This window comes from Medicago sativa, chromosome 3 (genome assembly GCF_051527215.1).
Source record: "Medicago sativa cultivar Bolivia chromosome 3, Bolivia_mono, whole genome shotgun sequence".
NCBI classification, from domain to species: domain Eukaryota; kingdom Viridiplantae; phylum Streptophyta; class Magnoliopsida; order Fabales; family Fabaceae; genus Medicago; species Medicago sativa.
The window spans coordinates 85,477,389-85,493,030 of record NC_140751.1 but is presented as its reverse complement, the minus strand read 5'-3'; the positions used below and the strand labels follow the sequence as shown (position 1 = coordinate 85,493,030).

The 15,642-nt window shown below is 31.0% G+C and overlaps 3 protein-coding genes and 1 long non-coding RNA gene across 4 annotated transcripts; 2 read left to right on the top strand and 2 right to left on the bottom strand.

Moving 5' to 3' along the window:
- Window positions 1-4,396: 4,396 nt before the first annotated feature.
- Window positions 4,397-5,009, bottom strand: LOC146941259 (uncharacterized). The gene is made up of 2 exons (XR_015032302.1): window positions 4,666-5,009; window positions 4,397-4,548 (listed from the first exon to the last, which is right to left on the bottom strand). It is a non-coding gene; the product is annotated as an uncharacterized LOC146941259 (long non-coding RNA).
- On the top strand, window positions 4,812-6,644 carry LOC146941258 (glycolipid transfer protein 3-like). The gene is made up of 6 exons (XM_085755026.1): window positions 4,812-5,003; window positions 5,101-5,156; window positions 5,398-5,528; window positions 5,656-5,794; window positions 6,156-6,299; window positions 6,399-6,644. The coding sequence occupies exons 1-6, from the start codon at window positions 4,841-4,843 to the stop codon at window positions 6,432-6,434; spliced, it is 669 nt and encodes a 222-aa protein (XP_085611152.1). The 5' UTR covers window positions 4,812-4,840; the 3' UTR covers window positions 6,435-6,644.
- Window positions 6,645-6,836: 192 nt separating this feature from the next.
- LOC146941257 (endoglucanase 25-like) lies at window positions 6,837-9,904 on the bottom strand. The gene is made up of 6 exons (XM_085755025.1): window positions 9,345-9,904; window positions 8,868-9,166; window positions 8,045-8,518; window positions 7,823-7,955; window positions 7,537-7,709; window positions 6,837-7,452 (listed from the first exon to the last, which is right to left on the bottom strand). Exons 1-6 carry the CDS (start codon window positions 9,712-9,714, stop codon window positions 7,096-7,098), a joined length of 1,806 nt encoding a protein of 601 aa, XP_085611151.1. The 5' UTR covers window positions 9,715-9,904; the 3' UTR covers window positions 6,837-7,095.
- A 2,108-nt stretch (window positions 9,905-12,012) lies between these two features.
- Window positions 12,013-15,221, top strand: LOC146941256 (WAT1-related protein At3g28050-like). Its single transcript, XM_085755024.1, has 7 exons — window positions 12,013-12,220; window positions 12,301-12,363; window positions 12,597-12,710; window positions 13,738-13,972; window positions 14,067-14,225; window positions 14,329-14,480; window positions 14,573-15,221. The coding sequence occupies exons 1-7, from the start codon at window positions 12,045-12,047 to the stop codon at window positions 14,688-14,690; spliced, it is 1,017 nt and encodes a 338-aa protein (XP_085611150.1). The 5' UTR covers window positions 12,013-12,044; the 3' UTR covers window positions 14,691-15,221.
- Window positions 15,222-15,642: the final 421 nt, after the last annotated feature.

Below are 15,642 nucleotides of genomic sequence, written 5' to 3'. Positions count from 1 at the left end.
AGGCAAGTTAGTGTATTAATTAGGGGTATGTTTAGGAAAAAAATAATAAATGTATTTAGTAATTTGAAAAGGGGTTTACATTTAGGGACAAAATTTGACTTTTCATATTTCAAGGCAAGTTAGTAGTATTAATTAGGGGTATGTTTAGGAAAAAATAATAAATATATATCTAATAATTTGAAAAGGGGTTTACATTCAGAGACAAAAATAAAATCAAATGAGTGCTTAAGTATAGGGACGGAGGGAGTACTATTTAATGCATTCAAAAATAACATCTAACCGAAACCATCTTAGACTATTAATCATGATTAAATATGTCATTTTTTTTTCCTTTTCTTTTACTTGCACATTTACTTTTAAACACTTTACTTTTCATGTATTTTACTTTCAACATTTTACATTTCTTTGTCAAAACCTTGAACTGTAAGTTCATTGTAACGCATAAAGTTTCATCATCAAAATCATACATTTTTTTGCACTAATAAAACACAAAAAAAAGTCCCATGTTCTGGTATTCGAAGAAACTGTTTGATATTGTTGTATCCATGATATATGCAAGTAACAACACAGCACATACATCGACTTGTTTCTTGGCAAAATACGTCGGAATCTTACTTTTTAATGTGGCAAGAACCATCGTTTAAACATTCTATTGGTTTACCTTTGTTGGTACGCGAGCACTAACTCCAAAATATCAAAATCTCCTCAACAAATTGGCATGTCCAATGAGACTTATTTGAGTAAATTATGTGTTCACAATCAGAACAAACATGTGATTTACACGTTATGAATGTGTAAAAACCGTAAGTACCATGTTAAAACAGTGAGAGGGTAATTACAATTGAATGTTTATCTTCATCAATTAAAAGACATGGACATCTAATGATAAGGCTATGTCGTGTGGACGGTGTGGTTGCTGTACACGTTATGAAAAAAATATTAACGAAAATAAAATGTCGTATGGTTGCTGTACAGTTTACATGTTCCGAAACATAATAACTTCCCACAACAGAATAATGATTGAGCCATATTCATTGAGACTAGACCTATTAATTCTCACCAATTAATCTGTTTGGAGGTTAAGAACATATTTAAAATTAAAATTATGAAGGATTCTGCTTTTGTGGGAGGGAGCATTGCCATCTTTGTTTAATACTAGTATGATTTTCTAATCGAATTTCAAATCATATGTTTTGAAGAATGCTAGTACTAAAAAAACATGTTAATAATATCTTCCTTAAAAAAAAACATGTTAATAATATCTATTTGATCATATATAAATATAGAATCTTTTTATCATTTATAAATATAGAATCTTTTAGATGATTCTATGGCTTTATTTATAAGATTTTTTAGATATATTTATTAATTTTGAGTTGTTAATTTACTCCTATCTAAAAACATCTATTTGTTTTTTATCGTAAAAAATCAACTTCCACACTTGAGGTTAAAAGATAGTTTTGTCTGTTTCACTTTATCCTCATAACTAAAGTGGATATTATTGTAAATTGCAATGTGAAGGTATCATTTTTCTTTTTGTACGGGAAGGTATCTAATTATTTTTAGTGTTATTTTTTTTTTAATTTCAGTTTCAATTTTTTTCGTTTTTTTTTGGTAGTGTATTGACCAGTAAAATAAATAAATTAGTGTAATGTTTTATTTTTGGTAAAATAAATATTGTATACTGTATAAAAAAGTCAAGTGGAATTTTGTGATTATCCAGAAAAACTGGCCTTGAACAAGGTTTTTTGTTTTTTAAGAAAAACAATACTACAAAGAAAACATTTGTAAACATTGGCTAGTAGCCTAGTACTTGCAGCCTGAAAAATTTACTGAAATTAAGGAGACATGTTTCTCATATTTTGCTTAAAAAATAAAGTTAAAATAAAATTTACAAATTTATCCTTTGCTTAAAACAAAACTTAGATAGAGTTTGATTTTTTATTTTTAATAAAAAAATAAGTCGATGTAGGTTGTTAACTTACTCCTTAAAGTTTTTGGAGTCAACATTTTGAGTTTTTTTTTTTTTTTGTAGTGTTACAATGTAACGAGGCAAAAAGAAAAAGGACAAAAATGGTGAGACAAAATTAAGTTTCAAGCTTATCTCTCAAGATAAGAGATTCCATGTCAGACGGAGGACAATTCCGATGAGCAGAACATCTTGCATGTGATCGTTCCTTAGCCAACATTTTGAATTTATGGGAACTAAAAGTGATTATGCAAAATTAATGTGACTAAAAATGAATTGAAGGTAAAATGATTTGTGCTTAGATACAATCTTGTAAAAATGAATTAAATTACTATTAGTTTGTGCGCAAAAATCTATTTTAAAATCAAAAACTAAAAAATTTAGTTTTAGGTAAAAACAATTTTGAAGCGGAATCAGTTTTACTTTCAACTAAACATTTCATAATCAATTCTACACATTAAAATTAATAATGACATTTATTAAAATGGAACCAGACATACTATGTAGAGATTATAATGTTAGGTTGGCCTAAAACGAATCCAACCAGTAACTATATTACTCCCTCCGGTCCTATATATAAGAAAATTTTCAAAAAAATTGTTGGTCCTATTTATAAGAAAATATCACAACTTTTAAGGTGTAGTTATTGCTTAAAAGACTTTTCTGCCCCTTATTTAATGTTTGTCTTTTTAATATTAGTGAGTGTATTTAATGCTACACAATTTTTTATGAGGGTATATTTGTAAAAATATTCAAAAAGTTACACTAATTAATGAGTGTATTGGTTTTGATGTTTTTTTTGTTTTTCTTCTTATATTAAGGACCCGAGGGAGTATTGTAAGTTTGTCGTGGCAATTGCTAATAGAGGAAAGACGACGAATCCTTGCGAAATTATTCAACACATTTTTCGACACATTTTTACTAATAATAGAGTGCAATTAATCGACACATCTTTCGACATACTCCATGTGACTGATCTATTTTTCTAAAATGCTAAACGTTTTTATTTTTATTTTAGGATCATGTTAACTTGTGCCCTTAAGGTACATTGTTAAGGATTCTATAAATATAAATATTTATTACAAAATATTAATTTCAGTCTCTTGAAAAATAAATTGACACAATTTCTTAAGTAAAGTTTTCATTTTAGATTCTTAACATGTGTCATAAGAGCACAAATTAGTATTTTTCTTTTATTTTTTAAATCCTAAATGGGTTGACATTTTTTGAGGGTTTTTGCTAATAAATGATTTTAAGACATTTGTTAAAGATGTAAAATAGAAATAATCGGTAAATTTTATTTAAAAAAAATTAATTTTTAATGTGTTAATGTGTTGAATGCACCGTTGCTAAGACAAAATTTCTTTTCAAACTTCTTAACAAATATCCTAAAAATATTTATTAGCATTTCCCTTTTTTTAAATGAAATGATCACAATAACATGAGAGAAGCTAATTTGTTTTTGAATTTATGATCATCGATCAACTTTATTACTAAAATAATTAAGCTATTCCTCAATTTATTTCACGTCTATCAAATGAGTAGTTTCTCTATAAATCCAAATGTTAGCCATAATTTTTTTATGGGAAAAAAATCTAGGAACAAGATGGGGAGTACTATATTCTTTTTTTTTTTTTAAAGGGGGGAGTACTATATTCTAAAATATTAAAATGAAGGCACAACCTCAAGAGGTCGGATGGAGTATGAAGGTTAGTCTAAAAGAAACTATTATCATGACCTAAGTTGGTCACAAAATAAGCAGAAGTGTTGGCATCTCTATTAATGCAAGAGAGACAAATCAATTAGAATGATTAGTCGGTCAATGAAAATTTTTATTTCATAGATTGAAAGTTGCTCTTTTAAGTATATAGCAATTGCTCACGCTCACTTCAAATTAATCAAAATACCTTCAAGAACAATTAAGTATAGTTCGAAGAGCTTTATAAATTGGTTGCATCGATTTAAAAAGTCGCAAACAATAATGAACTACTATTTTACGGAGTTAATTGTCGTTGAATAAGTGTGTATGAATAATTGTTAGATAGTACTTGTCTAAAGAGCATTCCCCAACAATTTAAGGCAACTGATTAATGATAGTTCAGGATAAAAGGATGCTTAAGATTGTTTGGCCTGTCATGTTCAGGCATGGGACATACATTACATGGATTTAAACATTTTTCTATTGTGGTTAAATGTATATATAATTTATTTTATTGCACTGATTATAATTTTTATATATATAACTCAATCAAATAATTTTAGCAAATAAAAAATTTAACTGATAGTATTCTTATTTTAGTGAGCTTGTTCTATCTACAAGATTTAATTCAGTTTTTAATTAACAATTTTAAAAATATTTGTAAAAAATATAAAATTGTAAATACAATATTTTAAATATAGAATATAATTGAAAGAAAAAGTATTAAACCAAAACAAATATTCATTATATATTTATGTATAGGTATAAATAATAATGTTTCATTTCATTAATAAATATGAGAGTAGCCAAGCCTGATAGGTGATGGGGGTGGGAGATTGATGATAACTACAAGGTCAAATATATTGTCACTATCAATGACCTACATAAAAAAAAAATTTATTAGCACAATAATATTACTTGTAAAGATTAATTTACATTAGAACGGATAGAACCCAAAGAAAAAAAGAATTTAAAATAGGAAAGAGCTAAGTTATACCATATGTTAAGAAACAATTAATAATTGGCATGGTTCCTTGTGAGTTTCTCTCTCTTTTTCTGTCCAAAATATTTGAAACAATCAACTACACTAGTAAAAGTCAATGCTATTTTGCTTATAAATAAGCTTGGTGAGTTTTGGAAGCTATGTTTGTATCAGAGAAAGTATAAGGAAAATGAAGAGGAGTAGAGATATAGAGAAGAGATCAGAGATAAACTCTGCCATTGAAGAGCTTTCAGTGCTTGTTATAGTCAAACCTGAAGAAGATCATGAGGCTGGTGCACACATCCCAACAAAGCCTTTCCTATCTTTATGTTACATGGTTCTACAAGTTCTTGGTTAGTACTAACATTTTTCTCTTTATTTTTAATCATGATGGTTATGTAACACCAAACAAATTTAAAGTATGTTTTTTATTCATTGATTGTCTTGCAGATAAGGTAGGGCCAACAATGGCTGTTTTGAGACAAGACATTCACCAGAATATTAAGGTAACCAAATACTCACACACACATGACACTTGTGACACCTTCACACATGTAATAATTTGAGAAAATGATATAGTTGAATGTAACCACATGTGTCGATATTGTCTCACTGTCGGACACGAGACAGGTTTTTAATTTGAAGTTACTTTTTTCAGTTAACATATAGTTAGTTACACATTGGTCAAACAAATTAACATGCAGTTATTATCAATGTGCTATTGAGTTATGTGTCATTGCATTGCAGAGGTTGGAAGCAATACATGAATCAAATCCCTTAACAAATTCAAATTTGGTTGAGATATTCAAGTCAGAAACTAGCAAAGGCAATGCAAAGAAGAGAGTTAGCGGCAGTAAATCCTTTGTTTGGCTCACTAGGTGAATTTATACCAGCTCATAAATTTTTCAAGAAAAATAACTTATGGAAATCATGTGTTTGTATAATTTTCATATGAATAAGTTTTTTGTTGTTGTAATTTTCACTAACAGATGTGCCACTATGTAGATCCCTGGATTTCACATCAGCATTGTTACAAGCACTACTAGTAAAAGATCCTAAAAAGAATATGGAGCAAGCAGTTCAAGAGTCTTATGATGCAACTTTGAAACCATGGCATGGATGGATTGCATCAGCTGCTTTCAGAGTAATAATAACCATTTCTTCCTTTTTTTTTTCCACTTTTCAATAGTTACCAAAATTGAAATTGTGAGTTGTGACATTGAACTGTTGAGTATGGCTCATAGCTACTAATAAGTGGGCAAGTCGCTCCAGCTACGGTCCAGAGGTAATGTTGTAATCAGGACCGTAATACAAGTTGGGCATTGTAAATCCTAAACTCAAAATAATAGAAAGGTGCTGCAGACACTATGCAGTCAGAGACGTAGGCACAATTGGAAGAATTTCGTTACCAAACATCGTGGTTCATTGTTTGTATTTTTGTATAGCTTTACTCTTTTGAACCGGCGTTGCTATTCTAACATGAACTAACGGAATTTGTACTGCAGGTGGCTATAAAACTAGTGCCTGATACAAAAACTTTCTTGGATCTCCTCAGAGAAAAAGACGAAGACTGTGACACCCTAATGGAAAAGATGCAGATTTTAGTTTCTTTACTTGTGCCTTTTCTTGAGGATATCCATTGTATTCTAGTAAGCTTGATTTCATGCTTTATGATTTAACATCAATTGTTCATGCTCACTTGATTTCCTGTCATATACATACCTGATGAATATTTATTTATTTTGCAGAAAGTGTATAACTTGGACAGGCTTAAGTCAAATTGAAGTTAAGATAGAAAAGCTGATGTAGAATTTATTTAGTGTGTACTGTATATAGTTTGGTTTCCTCTCCTGCTGTTTTCATGTAAATAACTTGTACAGTAAATTTTGTTTCAACTCAGTTCTGTAGTTACAAGTTTGCAACTTTGCATCCAGCTGGTCAACATAGCGGTTTAAACATTAAAAAAATTCAGTTTATTTTGATTTTATCTACTACATAGAGGATCTAATTCAATGATCCAGTTTCTCTAACGCAAGCAACTCAATTAGATAGTAAAGCGAGTAATATCAGTTGTTAATGAACAAATCATTAGTTGATATTACATGTACATGCATAACAATTAGGGAGATCAAGAGTGATTTATAGTAAAGTTTAAGTAGAGCACAACGACTTGGTTCTTAGAGTTGAGTAATTTATAGTGTTGGTTGAATAATCATGCCTTCATTGCATCAAAAATCCTGAAATAACTAAACTTTACAATTGATGACATGAAAAGTATCATTTAAAAATCAAATCCATCAAATTATTGATGATGAGCAAATGAAATATATTTGCTTTAATTATAGTTGTCAGCGTGAAATTTTCCAGACTTCCCTTTTTTCCTGCGCATATCCTCACAATCATGTTCCTCTAAGAGAAATTTGATGCAAGACTTTCAATAATAAATCAAGTCCATTCCCACAATGAGTTTTTCAAGACATGTGAATTATTAGAAGGATCTTGAAGTGCAATCAATGCTGCAACTAAGCCAGCATTGCTTGATATGGTTGGCTCAGTGAACCTTTTGTTGCTCCTCTGATCAGTAAAATGATCATTTGTGTCTGGCCCTCCTACCATGGCTCCCAAAAGAACTTGTGGGTTTGGATTTTTCGAGTTCAGCCATGTCTTACCATCATCACAATTGTAGTACCGTTTATCCCAAGGGATCGACGCACTTCTATGATGAACTTGGACTGGAAACTTATCACCATATCCCACTAAATAACTCATTTTCATTGGATTTTGTCCCAAGATGTAGTTAACCTGAAACACAAGGAAGCAAAAATTTAGACTATTTCCAATTCCTATATGTTACTATAGAAAATGGTTAGAAGGTTAGGAATTCACCTGAGAGCTTGAAAAATCACGAAGCATTGAAACTGAGAATGCATCGGTTTCGCAGCTTGCACCGGATATTTTGAGATGATCAATGTAATCACTATACAATTTACTGAGAAAAGATGCTGTTGCAGCATACTGGAGTAATGGTCCATTATCAGGTTTTGGAATAACCAATCCACCTACAATTATGTTTAACATTAATCATATACTTTTTTTCTCGGCCAATCATGAATCCATATACTTAGATAAATCATGATGTAAGTTTCATTTTAACATAGAGTTAATTAATTACCAGGTGTCCTGCTCATATATTTTTTGAAAAGGTAAGAACACATGAGGGAGTGAGTAGAATTTGATGAAAATTTCAAAACATCTTCATAAGGAAACCCGGGATCACGGAAATATCGAATACCAGCAAGCAAAACCTGTAAATATTACATTAAAAACATTATACTAAGATCCACTTTTCTCAAATCCATCTAAAAATTTAGCTCGAGTATCGGATTAAAGTTACCGCAACAGCATCGAGCTTGTTATTCCAATAAAACACCCCTTTGTCTAAATTTGTTTCATCCTTCTTTGCTGATAAAAAAAATTGAGTTGCATTTGCAAGATAATCAGTGTTTTTAGTAGCAAGAAATAACCAAGTAGCTCCCCAAGCCAACTCATCTTTGTAACTAGTTGAGTTATAAAGCATTCTTGCTTGTTTTCCACATGCATCAACAGTGGTGTAGGTTCCTTGCCTTTTAGGATCTTCCTTTGTAACTACCTCATATAGGCTTTCTGCTGCTTGAACTAGTTTCCCTGAATATTCTTTGTCTTCTTTGAATACCATCGACGCCGCAGATAATGCTGCCACAATTTCACCAGCTAAATCTGTAGCTGAGCCATCACAAACTGAAACCAGTCTCCCATAATTCATGTCTTCAGGTCTTTGCCAGCAACTTATATCATTGGGTTCATTATTAGTACTAATAGTACTTCCAACCTATTGAAATTGAAAAGTCATGTAATAATTTATATTCATAACTTAAAAACTATTAGGATATCATTTTGAATAGCAACCTGTTTGGATAAATAGCTTAATTAATCGCTTATCAAATATTATAAGTTCTTATATATAAGTTATTTCTATAACAAAGGATAAAATAAAGTCAAATGTTTTCGTAAAAGCCATAAGCCACCCTTAAGAAATTATGGAAATAAGCTAAAAATAGCTTATGGACATGTCATAAGTTGCTTACATAACTTCCCACTCAGTCTCATGAGTTCTTATGTCAGTAGATAAGTTCAAATAAACCAATCCAAACAATATTATACAAAAATTTATATCTTGCCTGGGAATAAAGTGTAAGGTTGGACACATTTAGAGGAATGAACACCTTAAGCAAGTAGTCAGTACCCCATCTGATGATATCCCTAACATGATCAAGCTCATCAATATCAGCATATTTACTTTGATATTCCATTGCAGTCCAACTCAACAAGGTAATAGTATAAGCTGTGGTGAATGTAAACTTAATGTTGTTGCCTGAATCATAATATCCACCAATAAGATTAGTCTTTTCTGAATTCCCATCTTTTAATCCAGAGTCTCCCCTATATTTCACTGGACTGTTTCTTGGATAGTTCCCAGCTGCAGATTTATTAAAATTAAAATTAAAATCACCTTGTTGAGGCGGCCATGACACTAATAATTTTAGAAAATTGAAGTGATTGAATGTAAATACATGTGTCAGTGTCAAGTGTCAGACACCGAACACGCCTATAATCTCTGAAGTGTCGGTGCTACATAGAAGAGACGTAAGTAGTACATTTTTGTGCATCATAAAATGTTAGAGCTTGATTTATTGCCAACTTGAGATCGATAGACGAGTCTTGATGTTTGTGCTTCTGAGGTAAAAAGTGCACCAGAAGAGCCACTGCTATGACAGCAAAAAATATTGCTACTGTAACAAAAATAAAAATATGGAAGTGTTTCTTATCAGTGATGACTAGATTGCAGTCAACAGATTTTGGATATTGGGAAGGAATGGACTCATAAGAAGCAGAAGACTTAGGAGTAAGGTTGAAATCAAGTGCTATGGCGTTCCAGCGGCTTGATGAAGGGAGAAGTCGACCAGCTTCTGAAACTGTATGCATATATACCATAGGATTCTTCTCTGACTCTAATTTTGGTGGCATGATTGATGAAGATTTTTGTACTTCGGAAGCGTCGAATAACCAAATGGATCATACACTGTTCATAGTTTGATCCTGTACGTATATATATTTTGCAGTGTTTCAGGTCATGTCTAGTACACTACATATTATTTGATAAATTAAGGTATTTTCATTAGGAAATTTATGTTACACATAATTTTTGTTGTTGGTTATTATGCTTTAAATTTGAATTGGGTTGATATTCCAAAGCATGGGTTTGTCTTGTGGTTGCCGTCCAAATTGTAGCTTTAGATGGAATGCCTAAACGTAAGTCAGACAAATAAAGGCAAAAGTTTTCTTATAAGTTATAGTTGTCAAACTTGTATTTCCTAGTAATAATATTTGGAAAAATGCTAACAAGGGTCGGGGCACTTATTAAGGAACCCAATATAATAGTGTTTTATTGAAAATTGTGTACTCAACTTTTAATTTTTTTTAAGTTCTCTTTTGAGCATAAAACTTTACTGTATCTTTTTAGACTCCTCAATTAGTATCGTTGAGTTCAAAAATTGATGCAGAATGAAATTAAGCCAAAGTAGATGAAGATGAAAATCCGTTGATGCTGCAGGATGTCCATGTCTTCTTTAAGTATAGGAGAGGATTAGAATGGCTTGTTTTAAACCCTTCATCAGGGAGATTGATATTATATTCTACTGTCAAAAACTGATAGACAAATCAACATTGAACAGAACATGTCTTGTGTGAGCCAAACCAAAGTGCCGGTTGCCTAGCCAACATTGGCCACTATAATTCCTTCAGACTGGACTATTTTAGACAGTGTGGATTGGTCCTTAGAAATCAAGAAAATGATGAAATATGATTCACACATTCCAGTTAGAGAACGTCACATTCAGAACATAGATGGTTGTCCGATCAAGATGAGATTATCTTAATAAAATATAAATCTATTTTTTATTATTTAATATACTAAATTTGAATATGAATTGTCTGGTCTTAATCAATCACTACATATGTACCGAATGTGTAAATGCGGTAAATTCTAAGTATAGGGGAGCTCGATCGGAAAATGACATACTTATTTGAAGATGAATGAGAACAAAATTATTTAATCTATTTTATGATATGTTTTTAATCACACAAATATATTCTAAGCACTTTAACTTAAAAATTTATTTTAAGTATAGACAATAGTAAGAATAGTTAAAATTATTACTTTGTAAGTTGTGCATAGGTTGAAAGAAAACATTAAAAACCTTAAGAATTTGGTGTAATGGTAAAAAGATTGGAGGTTCCCGGTTGAGACCTTCTAATAACATTAGCGAAAGATAAATTTAAATCTTCTGTAAATTCTTTTTGAGCCATAAGTTAGGGTGCGTTTGTTTCAGCTTTTAAAAAAGTAGATGTTGAATTAAAAGAATCTAGAGATTTCTTTTTAGAGATTTTTAAAAAAATCTAAAGGTATTTCTGTTTGTTTACTATCATAAAAATCATTTTTTTTAAGATTTGAAGCTCTTACACTTGAGTTCCTTATGTTTAAAAAAAAAAATAGATTTTGGAAAAGCTATTTGAAATAGCTTTTCATTTTGAGGCTAAAAATGATTTTTTTAATAAAATAATTTTTTTAAAATCTAAAACAAACATTACAAAAATTAAAAAGTGATTTTTTTTTCAAAAAAATCCAAAACAAACGGGCTCTTATTCTCATCCTTGCACTAAAGCATATTGTCCTCACCTTAAATTTTTATTCTATAACAAAAGATAATTAAATATCTTTAGTGAATTCATTATTGTATTGTATTGTATTTTTTCTTATAAACAATATTATATGATCAAATATTATATTTTCAAAATGCCTTTCTCTAAACAAATATTATATTGTATTGTTAGATTTTATGCTAAACAAAATATCTTTCTCTAATATTATATCTTCATATGATCTAGAATGATCAAATTTTCTAGCAAGTAAATCATTTTTTGAGGTACTAAATGTAAAAATAATAAAGCTTAAAACTTAAAAGGCTACTTATATTATTTAGAATAATATAAAAATGTTGAATAGAAACAAAAATAAAATGTGAGAGTGAGTATTTAAACCAATTTGACTAACATGAATAAACACCGAATTAGCCGCCAGATACACCAATTGGACTTCTTTTTCATTTTCACCATCTTTCTTATGTTTATCATTTTATTTATTTTTTCCTCGCAATAAACAAAATGCAGCGCAATTGTGTAAGAGGGAATCGTTGACCGAATGAAGAGAAGTTGGAATTGGATTTTTGAACCAATAAGTTGAACAACAACAACAACAACAGAGGCAGAGGGTATACTGCAAACTGAGTCAATCAAAAATGGGGAAGGTAACAGTTCCGTTTATAGGAATGATAATAGCAGAATGCATTCAAGTGGCGTTAATCATATTAAGCAAACAAGTCATGTCTCATGGAATGACCATTTTCATTTTCATCTTCTACTCTAATTCCATCGCTGCCCTCCTTCTTCTTCCCTCTTCTTTCTTCATCCACAGGTAACAAAACAAAATATTTCTTCTTCCTTCTTTCATCAATTGAATTCAGTAATATAAATTCCAACCTTTTCTTTTTGCAGATTTCAACGTCCTCCAATCACTTTTTCCACTCTTTCTGGATTCTTCATTCTTGGACTACTTGGGTATGTATGTTTCATGGACACCACTTTTTCATAACACCTCGTGCATAAATATAGTTAATTCTATTCAACTTGAATTAATCACAATTTTGTCTGTGAATTGAAAATTAACCACATTTTTTTAACGCGACAAATCAGGTGTCGTAAAGTGGACAGAAAATGGGTGTCCATGTATCATTATTGATGCTAATTACCATAAGAATTATGTTTATTTATGGTTTTTAGTTTGTTTTCAGTTATTTGGCGCAGGTTTTTGGATATGCTGGGATTAACTACAGCTCATCAACACTTGCCACAGCCATGCTCAATCTTGTTCCTGGTTTTACCTTCATCCTTGCCGTTCTTTTCAGGTTCATTTTCTGCTCTGACATTAACTACTATAAGTAATGCTACTGATGAAAATAAACTGGAGGTTTAAGCTTATGGAAACTTCTACTTTAGTTCCATGTTTGGATAAACCACTTAATTAAGCTCTTATAGCTTAAACGCTTTATTACATAAGTGCTTATGTATAAGTTATTTCTATAACAAAAGAAAAAATAAAGTCAATCTGTTTTCAAATAAGCTATTCTGTATAAGTTAGATTTATATATATGTCCTCAATAAAATATGAAGTATATGATTCAGTTAAATTGCAGTTGCATAGTAATATATTATGATCTCACTAGTATTATTATCCCATCCGATTTCATTATTTTTGTGGATAGCTTATTTCCTTACATAACAAATTGAATCAAGTAATATAATCTTATCAATTTTATAGGAATAATTTTTAAGTTTTTATAGACAGCAAACTCATGTAATTTGTAAAGGTCAACTGGCATACAACTTCAATATCATTAGCTTGGATTTTCCTGTTATCAGGTTTTGCGATAAAACCAAATTAGATTATCTTGTTTCATTTTGAAGAGAAGTAAACTGAACAAACAATGTCATTCCTAACAGAAATTTCTCTATTGATCTGATTGTAATCTTAATTGCTTTGACTTAATTTTTCTCACAATACCATTTTCATCAACCAGCATACATAAATGGTGAGGCTAAGCATCAAATTGTGAGGAACCATTAGCACTTGGGCCATAATTCTTGTATTGCTTAAATTCTCTCATCATTGATTCCAGAAATTAAAGTTCATTCATATCTAAAATATAAACATATATCATCACATGAAGAATTTAGTTTGATTGATGAATATTTTTTATTTTATTTTTGCAATTCTTATAAAATGGAAATAACTGCCCTGGGTTTTGAAAGCTTTTGCGTGTATTATTTAAATATAAAAGACTCACCAGATATGCACTTTATTTCGTTTTAGCAAAAAAGAGGACATATTTGTTTTCTCAATCACTTTTTCACTGCTATACTTTCTGGTTTCAGAATGGAAGAATTAGATTGGAAAAGCCCTAGCAGCCTAGCTAAATCATTGGGAACAATAGTATCAATTGCCGGTGCTTTTATTGCAACTTTGTACAAGGGTGCTGCACTTCTGAAGGGACCATCACCTGCAAACTTTTCTCAGCAGCCACTTTTCTCTCAAGATTCTGATTGGATACTTGGAGGATTATTTCTTGCAGCTGATTGTGTGATGTCTTCATCATTTACTATAGTACAGGTGAAGTTGACAAGCAATAGTAGAGAGATTTCATGATCTTCAATTTCTACTTTGTGATAAGTTAGTTATGATTTCCTAATTGTCCATATTTCAGGCTTCTATTCTTAAAAAATATCCAGCAGGGTTGATTGTTGTATTCTTTTATTGTTTCTTTGTGGCCATTCTATCTGCTGTGACCTGTTTGGCTGTGGAAAGAGACATCAGTGCTTGGAGCTTGGAACCCAAGTTGAGGTTGCTATCAGTTTTATACTCGGTAATCAAAATGTACATTGAATTGACATACAAGTTACAACTAATAACTAACTTTGTATTATCGTTGTCTTGAATTCTGAAATTTCACTGGTAAACATTTCTAGGGAGTCTTTGGCTCTGCCTTTCAAGTTGGTGTGACTACCTGGTGTTTGCACCAGACAGGACCTGTTTTTGTTTCCATGTTCAAGCCCATAGGAATTGTCATATCGGTTGTTGTAGGTGTTCTCTTCCTTGGTGATGCATTCTATCTTGGAAGGTAAATTCTGTGACTCTCTACTGAACTGTGTTTGGTGTTACCCTTGAGTTTATTTATCGAAACACAAACTTTAATATTGTCCTTCAATGCAGTTTGATTGGTGCTACTGTGATTGTTATTGGGTTTTATTCTGTACTGTGGGGGAAATCCAAAGATATTGAAGCAAGAAGCTTGGAAGCAAGAGGCGACCAGACCCCCCTTCTGAAGTAAAACAGCATTGAAGATATATGAAGGTGTTGGTTCATTTAAAAGGATGCTACAGTTCTGCAACGAATTAAACCATTTCTATTGTTTTACTCGGAGTAAAGGAAACACTCTGACTCAGAAGTATATAATTTTTCTCTTCTAAGGGGGCATGGATAGTTTTGCGATTAAAGCTATAGGTCAAATCATCAAGAACTATATGAATTCAAATGGTTTAATAATAGAACAGAATGTTGTCAATTGATTCATATAGCCAACCACCCATCCCCATATAGTGATAAAAGTCTTTGATTGTCGTTGTCGGAAAAACTTCGAAGATTGTTGTTGTTGTTGTTAATGTGGGTCTAGGAGGGAAGGAATAGTGATCAGTGATCACCTATAGTTTGAAGGTGAGTTGTAACCTTTTTTATTTGCAAAATCTTAAAGAAAAACTAGTGTTGTAATACTATGTAAGATATGTACAGTTTACAAACACTGTTTGATTACAACTCAACTTGGGAAGATATCAATCTAAAATTCTTGGGAAGTCTTTGAAAATTATTGGGAAGTCTTTAAAAGTTCTTAAATACAGTGAAAAAATTCCGTCTTTAAAGGAAGAAACACTTACACAGAAAAGATGGAAATGGACCTTGTTCACTGCCTAGAAGGAAAACCCATTCTAAGCAAAGTGCTTGTCCGTCCAAGCAACAAAAGTAATGTTGTAATTTTCTTTTGTCATGAAAATACACCATTTCCTTAATATAAGAGCAGCATGATGCATCTCAGAAAACAAACAAACGTAGAAATTACTTGTACCAATATATCTGAAATGAAATTCCTACATTATGCTTTGATGATCTCTTGTCTTGTGAAAATGATTGTTCTACAAACTGCAAAAAATCGGGGGTGATTGTGTGAACAATTTCGACACATTTATCACAGATATTTCGTAAGGATTCAGACTTTTTGTTGTACAAAT

Coding starts and splice junctions, on each gene's coding strand:
- LOC146941256 (XM_085755024.1), top strand. CDS start 12,045: ATGGGGAAGGTAACAGTTCCGTTTATAGGAATGATAATAGCAGAATGC. Junction 12,711..13,737: donor ATCCTTGCCGTTCTTTTCAG/GTTCATTTTCTG, acceptor TTCTGGTTTCAG/AATGGAAGAATTAGATTGGA. Junction 14,226..14,328: donor TGCTATCAGTTTTATACTCG/GTAATCAAAATG, acceptor AAACATTTCTAG/GGAGTCTTTGGCTCTGCCTT.
- LOC146941258 (XM_085755026.1), top strand. CDS start 4,841: ATGAAGAGGAGTAGAGATATAGAGAAGAGATCAGAGATAAACTCTGCC. Junction 5,529..5,655: donor TCCTTTGTTTGGCTCACTAG/GTGAATTTATAC, acceptor GCCACTATGTAG/ATCCCTGGATTTCACATCAG. Junction 5,795..6,155: donor TTGCATCAGCTGCTTTCAGA/GTAATAATAACC, acceptor TTTGTACTGCAG/GTGGCTATAAAACTAGTGCC.
- LOC146941257 (XM_085755025.1), bottom strand. CDS start 9,714: ATGCCACCAAAATTAGAGTCAGAGAAGAATCCTATGGTATATATGCAT. Junction 7,956..8,044: donor ACAAGCTCGATGCTGTTGCG/GTAACTTTAATC, acceptor TAATATTTACAG/GTTTTGCTTGCTGGTATTCG. Junction 7,710..7,822: donor ATATATGAGCAGGACACCTG/GTAATTAATTAA, acceptor ACATAATTGTAG/GTGGATTGGTTATTCCAAAA.